The sequence below is a fragment of the Trachymyrmex septentrionalis genome, unplaced genomic scaffold, assembly GCF_001594115.1.
Source record: "Trachymyrmex septentrionalis isolate Tsep2-gDNA-1 unplaced genomic scaffold, Tsep1.0 scaffold60, whole genome shotgun sequence".
NCBI classification, from domain to species: Eukaryota; Metazoa; Arthropoda; class Insecta; order Hymenoptera; family Formicidae; genus Trachymyrmex; species Trachymyrmex septentrionalis.
Window position 1 is genome coordinate 2,757,205 of NW_017305779.1, and position 9,339 is coordinate 2,766,543.

At 36.3% G+C, this 9,339-nt stretch overlaps 1 protein-coding gene across 5 annotated transcripts in view; it reads left to right on the forward strand.

Moving 5' to 3' along the window:
* Nucleotides 1-9,339, forward strand: part of LOC108752568 (aryl hydrocarbon receptor nuclear translocator homolog) — a 40,899-nt gene that overhangs the window by 23,556 nt on the left and 8,004 nt on the right. For all 5 annotated transcript variants that reach the window (XM_018493475.1, XM_018493473.1, XM_018493471.1 and 2 more), the window contains one exon: nucleotides 7,631-7,791. In XM_018493475.1, the coding sequence (XP_018348977.1) occupies nucleotides 7,631-7,791 (161 nt within the window). The remainder of the gene's footprint in view (nucleotides 1-7,630; nucleotides 7,792-9,339) is intronic.

Below are 9,339 nucleotides of genomic sequence, written 5' to 3' on the forward strand. Positions count from 1 at the left end.
TATTCTTCCCCCCTTTGTCCCTCTCCCTTTCTCGCCTCCAGTCCTCTCTGGAGAACCTCACTTTTAAGTTAATAACGCAATTACTGCCTCCTGCCGCAAGACGCGCGCGCCTCTCCTTGCCGCCTCTGTCCGTAACTTCTCTCTTTCTCTTAGGTCTCTTCTCTTCTCGTTTTCCTCTCTTTCCTCCTCCCACTTTTGATTTCCTCATCTTCGCATTTTCTCGGCGTTAATACAGACACCGGCACTTTTGGTGCCGCGAAATAATTTTGTCGCATGCCGGTGGTTGCCCAGAATGGAATCTCGCCCCTTCTTGTACTTTTTTGTGCTTTTTCTTAGCTTCTTACAATAGTGGTCTACTTCCTCATTAATGATTTTGGAAACGTGATTGCTCATCACTAGTTTCTTCGATACAACGCATTAACTTAACTTTTAACTTTTTTCGTAACTTATAAAACAGTTTTTCTCAAATTCGATTTATGCAATCTTTCTTTTCAAATTAATGACAATCGGTACTTGAAAAGGAAGATTGTATAAATCGAACTTGAAAAAAACTTTTTTTTCTTCAAAATGTATTTTTTAGGAAAAGCAATTTTGTAAGAAAAAGATTGAATAATTTTAAATACAATATTTCATGGAATATGGATTGCTACTAAATACATGCTAAATTTTCGAGCGATGCAGTATGCCATTTGGAAATATAAGGAATAGGAAATAAAAAGAAAATATGGGGAAGCTATCGGAGAAAGGTTGTGACAACATGGTGCTGCAATAAATCCGGGTACGGTCATCGTTTATAACACGTGTGTGTCCAGCGTACATTGCGCTTTTGCGATTATTCGTTCACGGCAGTAAATACGTTGTGCAGAAATTTATGACCCGACACGCTGCCATTTCACACGCGCGATTATAACGTCTTCGTTCAGTTTGGAAATGATTTAAGGAACGTTCAATATCCAGTAGACGCGGACGTTGTGTACATCGTTAATATTTATCGGTTCATGCATAGTGCGTAAAGCGAAGAAATTAGAGTGACAATTGCTATTATGCGATTTTTGGTATCGCGATACAGCTAACATGTGTCGGTACACACACTGTAAGAAATTTTTGTTGTAAACTTTCAAAAGTGTTGGAAGTTTTTATCTTTTTATACAAACGTGCTGTAAATTTAAACAGTTATATTGCGAAATTACAATAACATTTTGTAAAATACCTATATCCAAATCTGTAATACACATGCGCGGCGCGCCAGTTTTGTAAATTTGCAACAAATTTCTATTGTAAATTTACAAATATTGTGAAATCACAGCAAAACATTAGGGTAACTGCCCCCATTAATGTGCCTTTCAGCCAATTTGCTTATTATTGAATTAATTATTAAATATTGTAGCTTTAATTTTATTTGCTTGCAATCAATATCGATTCTTCAACTATTTCTTTTTCTTATAATATTTCTTTAATCTAAAAAATGTTAATACTTAATAATAATTTCATAAAAATAAAAGACATGTTTTTGCCCCTGTTAGCGAGTCCTCCAAGCGGCTTATCCCTATTAATGTGCCTCCAATTTGTATGCCTATCCGCATTTGATTCATTTTAACATATAGTTACCAAAACAGATAATAAATTTAAGCTAATTGTTTAAGTTAATACTACATAAATCATTATTTCAATTATACTTATATTCCAATATACACTCATAACACAACGTTCTCAGCTCCAATACAGGGCACATTAATAGGGATAAGCTTAAAATCTTGTAATACGTATTACTGGATTTACATAAATTTTTCATATCTTTCGAAAAGTATTTAAAATACTTTAATAGTTAAAAAATAAAATATTATCTTTGGTATCCTATACATTAATAATTTAACTTAACAAAAAAGAAATATTTTTTCTTATTTATTCGTGCTATTTTCTTTATTGAAATACAAAAACACATTAATGGAAACAGTTACCTATATGGTTTGTAAATTTACTGTAGTTTTATATTTTTATTGTACTGTAAATTTTCTAACAGATTTTTTCTGCAGATTTTTATATCAATTTTCTGACACATTACCTATTTTATTTTTATTCTATCTAGAAAAACCTTTACTTATGAAATAAGAAGAATAATGAGAGAGAGAGAGAGAGAGAGAGAGAGAGAGAGAGAGAAGCCGAGATGTCTTTTAGAGCGGTAATCAGACGACCGAATAATCATAACGCTGAGCCTTCGTAAGTTGGAAAAGTTTACGGAGAGGATGTTAGAATCTCATAGAAATCAGAAACGCCGTAAGGAGGCTCTAAACGGAGAAGAGATTATCTTGCACTGCAGTGAAAAGCACGTGCCTTAAACGCCGCGTAAGGAAGGCCAACGTTGCCTCACTATGGAGAGGGCATGATGCAGATCGTCGCGCAGATTGTTCTCATAGGCCAATTAATTAAAAGGCTTCTTCCATGGAGTAATAAACCGCGGAACAGTTGAAGATACGGGGAAATTACTCCTAGAAGGGTTACTAACTAACTAACGAGGGTTATTGGATCGATCGATTCGTGAAGACAACTATCAATTAAAATTTATTTAACGTTTATATTTTGATGACGTGTAATTTTTGGAAAGAAATGCATCATCAAATGTTAGTTTTTACAGATTTAATATGTGCTGCAAAATTATAATATAAGAACCTCGCGCAGGATTCAATAAGGTATTGAATTCTGAATGTAAATGGCAAAGAACAGCAAACAAGATGCAAATACGAAGTAAGGAAGTTACATTTATCATTAAAGTTTATTCTCAATCACAGATGACACGGTTATAGTCAGATTATGCGTAGTACAATATTGTCCGCCTTTTTATAATTTCAGTAACTAAGGCAATCCGAATATACGAATAACTTATATCCGTTTATCATTCCTACATTCCACTATCAATGCAAGGGCGTAGCGAATGCATTATTTATTCGTCGTTATTTATCCTTAATTTCATGGATATCGAAATTGCAGTCGTGTGCGGGAAGCAAATCATAACAATAAATTATACGATTGAGTAACAACGTACAACTCTGTTTCGCAAGTTCATAAATATATGCATACAAGCCTTCGGGAATGTCGAATATGCGGCAGGGGAGTGTCATTAGACGATTTTGCGAACAGACGTTATAAATTGCATTACAAGTCGCATTGTAAAGCGTCACATCATGTTACTTCGGAGCTAATATCGAAGACGAAGCATGTTTATTCGGAGCTAATATCGAAGACGAAGCATGTCGGAAACCAACGATGTCAGAGAAGTATCGAGAGCACCTATCTATCGTGGCATCACAAGCATTCCTAAATGCGAAGCAATTCGATGATAACTGTCTTCCTTCGCGATCGTCTTCTGCTCGTACGTAGAGAGGATTTTTCTCCTTCATGAGGCTTTGTACGCTGTTGTGCAGCGCGTGTGTTTCTGAACCAACATTAGATCATCACGGCATAGAGAACCGTGTACAGGGTGTATCGATGCTATTTCGATGATCGTGACCGATCCTCTACAACAATTCGAGCGGCTTATAACTCCATCGCGTAGTTTTCAATTGACGTACAATTGATCGTTACGCAAGAATTTAGAGTCTAGATTCTAAAGAGATATAATCTTTAGAATATTTGAAATAGAATCTAATTTTAAAGAGTGAAAAAGAGTGACAATTGAGCCAGTATTGTCAATTTCTAAGAGTGAGATTTCACTTTTTAATATTATATTCCACACACTTTCACAGATTTTAGAGAGTATGGAGAGAAAAATTTAAACTATCCTATATAGTCTTGTGTTTCATGACTGATTAATGGCACGGATGGAAAACGAATCATATATCCGCGATATTAGATTCCATTCTATCTTGCAGTTTTACGTTCCGCCAGACGTGCACACGTCGCATTTTATGCTTAAAATGGAGTCACGGCGAATAAAGGGATCTATTACTTCAACCTTCAACTAGTATCCTCTTTTTCAAGTAACGTGACCGGTGTCACGGGGTCAGCGTTGACCCCTGGCCTAGGGATCAGGCACTTTTACCGTGTCGTTCGCCATAGCATCCGATGACCCCTGTGTATCAAATAGCGTGGTAAATACGGTGTCTCGGTCCATTGTAAGTTATTGAAGGTATATATAATCATTGTTACTAATAAAAAAAAAAGTTGCTTTTTGTGCTGTCGTTTATATATAATTTATAATTAATATTATATTTTGAGCCATATATTTTACTGTTATTAAGACGTTGTATATTTTACCTTTATAATATTCTAGCCAATGTGACTTACTGAATAACTTCTTTTATAATTATGCCATAGTAATTCCAAACATATAATGTTATTCCAAAACATATAATTTTAATACACACACAACATCCAGCTACTCAAACTATTGTATATGAAAAGTAAGCAAACGTTTTAACTTTTATAACTAAATTTCTTTCATCTAGTGTATCTATAATGTTAAAAAAAAATAGTTCGAAAAATAGATATTTTTTTCTTTAAAAAAATAATAACGATTTTCAATCGAAAAAAGTTTCTATATATTCCGTTAAAAGAATGCCTGTATACGATTAGTCAAGAAAAACATAATAAAACGTGATAAAATGTAATAAATAAATAAAAGTACAAAAACGTATTATGACTTCGAGATGAAAGAATCGGATCGGAGAGTAGCTGGTGTGAGGTCGTACCGGGACACCCGGTATGCCCCGGTATACGGAGCTTGGACCCACGGAGCGAACGGGCAACTTCGGAGCGTCTGACCTCTGACCCAGGAGTTCTCTCCCCGTCCTCCTCTTCACGGATCGCGTTCCTCCATCCCTCCATCCTTCTCTTCCCTTGCCATTCCGCGCGGTGCATACTCCGCTTTATACTTGCGCTTTAAGCGCCGTGGCCTCTTTTAAATAGCGGGCCTCTGCCGGGGCTATCCACGACGTCGTCGAGCGTTACGGATTCCCTTGGTCCTCGGGACGAGACAATAATAACGATAACGATCGCCCGCGCGCACAAATCAACGAAAAAATTACACCGAATCGTATAATAAGAAGGATGTGAAAGGCGATCGGCATTGACTTGAATCATGACGATTTCGTTTTTTCTTCGATCTGTCATCTTTTTCTTTCTTGAAATTTCGAATTGTTATAATGAATCATTCTTTACGGAACTCACCATTTAAGGAATAAACGATTCAAGAACAATTTTCTATTATTATTTTGTTGACAAGAAAATTGGATCTGATTGTACTCACAGCTCCTTTTATTTTACCGTGCACGTTTAAGTTTTTATAGATATTTACTATTAAAATTACTGCTCTTAGCGAATTTAGAAATTCGAAAATATCCTGGATAAAAAGTTGTAGATCAAGTAGGAATAGAGGACCACAATATATTTCTCTTGTTGCTGTTACGTTAACGAGCCAATTTAAACCACAAGTCAATATTTATATCCTTATAGAGAGAATACTTTTTTCAACCTTTTCTTGATCTTTCTTGATCAGTTTTCACTAATACTTCTCAGTGAAAAAATGTTATATTATATCTAGCGATATTTTGTGATATATAAAGCAAAGATACATCATGTCAAAACGTTCCTGGGAGAGCCAATATTACACAGTAGAAAATGATATTAAAAGATGCAATATTTGTGAATGCATCTTTTCTAAAAACGAGCCAGTAGTAAATTTACAACAGCATATAATCTCTTGTCATCCAACCGCAGAAGTACAAAATATACAAGAGACAGCGACAGCACAAGAGGCAGAACAAAAGGTGAAAACAATAAGGTGAACAAAATCAGACGTTATTATATTTATCGACTATTTTGTATAAATATTTTTTATAAATATTATAAATGTCCAAGTCGATCTTCCATACATACCTTATATCACAATTATATCATAATTCGATAATTTATTAAATTTTTCATCTATTATTTAAATAGTCAATTTGTGTGAAAATATCTGTATGTAATGATGTAATAAAGGATATTTTCTCGATATTCGAAAAAACTCGGATATGAGATGCGCTTGGATATCCAACATCGAATAGTAAGAGTTCTAATTAAAATTCATTAGATCGGGAAAAATTAATTTTCAGATATAAATATAGTGAAATACAGTGATACGTTTCGTAGAGGCTACGTCCGCACGGATACGACAGTCCCATTGAACGGATCAATTTTATTTTTCAATATTTCATATCGCGGCCATCCAGTCGCAGGGAGTAGACACCGCGAAAAAAAAGTTAGCGCAAACCAATCAGCATATCGATATCAAATTTTAATCTCGCACCCTGTGTATCCGGATAGGATATCGACGTTACGGTCTGATCGCGAAACTATCCATTTCACGGACTGAACAAATTTTTTATCATCTCGTGAACCGATCTCCTTCCTTATCCATTTCAGGACACAGAGATCCGTTCAGAAAATAAAGGCGGTCAAACTGCCCAGTCCAATAAAGAGTTTATCAGTTGGTACAATAATTCCTATCAGGAAATGCTTTTCACAATTGTTATATACATAAATGTGATTATAAAAAAGGAAAAAATAATTATAAGTCATCTATTCTTTCTATTTACTTCTCCCCCGTGCCTGGCCAATTGCAAAGATTTAGATATTTGTACCTCTTAACGTTGCTCGTAGAATACGCAGGAGATGATCGATCGTAAACTAGATCGGGAGGTTCGGTTCACGAAGTTGACTTCGCGAAATGATTGGTTTCGTGAACGGGACGTACTGCCGATAGCAAATTAACTCCCGCTCGATTTGCGCAAATCGAGCGGGAATCCGGCCTTACGTGTTGCGTGCGGATCCGCGCACGGGGGTCTGCCTTCGCGAAGTTTCTTGGAAAATTGTCGCGAATTAAATGCCATTAAATTTACGATTTGCGCGCCGGCGATTACGCAGCTCGCCGTCGAAGTAAAGGGAGACGTGCCTGGCCGTTACTCGCGGCGGTTACCCTCTGGTAGCATAATAACAGGGGAGGCCTCAAATTGTGGTCTCGCCCCGATATCCTCCCCCATCTAGGTGGACTACTCGAGAATTTATCGGACGAATCGATCATGGCGCCAACGACGTCCGTAACTGAGTTAATTTAGGTAGCTTTACGTGAAGCGCGATGGTAAATTAATGGTAAATTAATGGTAAATTAATGAAAAGCTAAGGCGCTTGCTAACGAATGCAGACACGATCGAGATTTGTTTCTTCACCTGAAGTTTAACAAACAATGTCAATATTATTTATAAAAAAAAAAAAACTTAATGATTATTAATTTATCGTGGGATTAAACGATTAATTTTAACTGAAACGATATCATACTAACAACGATACGTTTCAATACATAACCGAGTTAAATTCCGACTAGCGTATCTCACATACTGGAAGCGGGCCCGTGATTGTATATGTAAAACGCAAGAAACGCAATTCAACAAATTGAATACCGTATCGCGAACGTTATTTCACGCTATTTTCTGCGACTCGAAGTTCCTCTTGTGCAGGACGCGCAAGAAACTCCTGTCTCTACGGTTGTTCCGCGTTTCAACTTCGTTGTCCGCGCCGTTTTTAGTCGTAGTAGGAGAAACCGCACGTTGGTTCTTTGAACTATGCAATTACCTCGGTTTTGTCTTGCGACTTACTGCAGGGAGAATCATTGCGAGATCGAGCGACGGCGGCGGAACAAGATGACCGCCTACATCACGGAGCTCTCCGACATGGTGCCGACCTGTTCAGCCCTGGCCCGGAAGCCCGATAAACTCACGATCCTCAGGATGGCTGTGGCGCACATGAAAGCTCTCAGAGGTGAGTAACTTTGATGCTACGAAATTTTATTTGCAACAATCACTTCTTTGCTTTTCTTCAATTACTTATTTGATAAATTTAAAAAGATCTCAAATTAAAGATTATCCTTTTTTTAAAATTGATTTTTTTATTTTAATTTTATTTTAATCAATTGAATAAATCTTTAATTAATTAAATCATTGATGCGCTATCTTTTTAGGATTATTTTCAGAAATTGGTAAACTCTTGCGTACTGCAAAATATTTATTTCGTTTGCGTTAAACAGAAAATATAATTTTATATTTCCGGTTATGAGCCGGTGGGTTGTAAAAAATTCACAAGTGGATCTCATCGCAGGTTGTGCATTACTGAATTAAATCAATAATTTATACTTTGATCGTAAAGATGTTTCAAATTTGAGGATTATTATGTTTGTATAAATTCTCTTCTTGGATAATATGGAGTGGTTTTTTTATAAAGTGATTTTTTAATTTTACTTAAATGGAATTTTTATTTGAGAGCTGAATTACTAGGTTTTAATACTGAAAATTGAAAAAAATTGTGAAAATAATTATTTTCAAATAATCGCCAAGAAACAAATACGCTAAAAATACAGTGGCAAAATGTTGAAGTGCTGCTCCATTATACGAAGTAGAAAGTTCTTCGAGGGATTTTTTCGTCGAGAAAAAAAAATGGTGAACGTCAATAACTTACGAATCACTCGTAAAAGTCATAAGCCACTTGAATTTAACTTACATCTCGAGTCCTGAAAACTCGCACGTGTCGCAAAGTCAGTAAATACTGGAGAATTTTTCTTTCAGTAGATTAAACATTTTTTTTTAATTCAGTTTCCATGCATACCGACGCATTAGATTTGCTTTCGAAAGATAATGAGGATATAACTTCTCATGAATGTGTACATATTCTCAATTTTATATTTTATTTACTCATTCTTATTTACTCATTCTGTGCTTTTTCTTGCTACATTTTATTCGCTGTAATTTCATTCCAACTTAATTTAAACTTATCTTTAAATGAGAGAGAACAAATTTCTTCCCCCTCCCCCCCCCTCTCTCTCTCTCTCTCGCTCTCTCTCTTCTTTATCCCCTCCGGTCATCGATAAGAAACGGTGCAGTTTTCAACGCGGGACGTGACGATTAAGTTGCAGCGATGTTTAAGTTATCCGGCACGAGCGACGCAATAACTTGGGCGCAACGCGAGATCTCGGTGCCTTAACATGAAGCCGATTAAATTACGGCCGTAGTCGACCCGCCGTACGTTACGTTACGTACCTACGACTATCGATTACGCAGGGAAACACTCACTCGAGTCCCTCCCGGGTCGACGCGCGAGAACACGGATCTCTACCTCGACAGAGGCGAGAATTTACGATCGCTTTTAGAATACTTACACTGTCAACAGTGTAAATATCTGCGAGTTCCTTGTTAAATCGAAGATGAAAAGGCCAATAATGTTTCGCTTAAATTTACATCGAAACTTCAGGTGGATGCATACATCAGACACGTGTGTCTTTAATTCATTAAATGTTACAATTTTATATATATATAT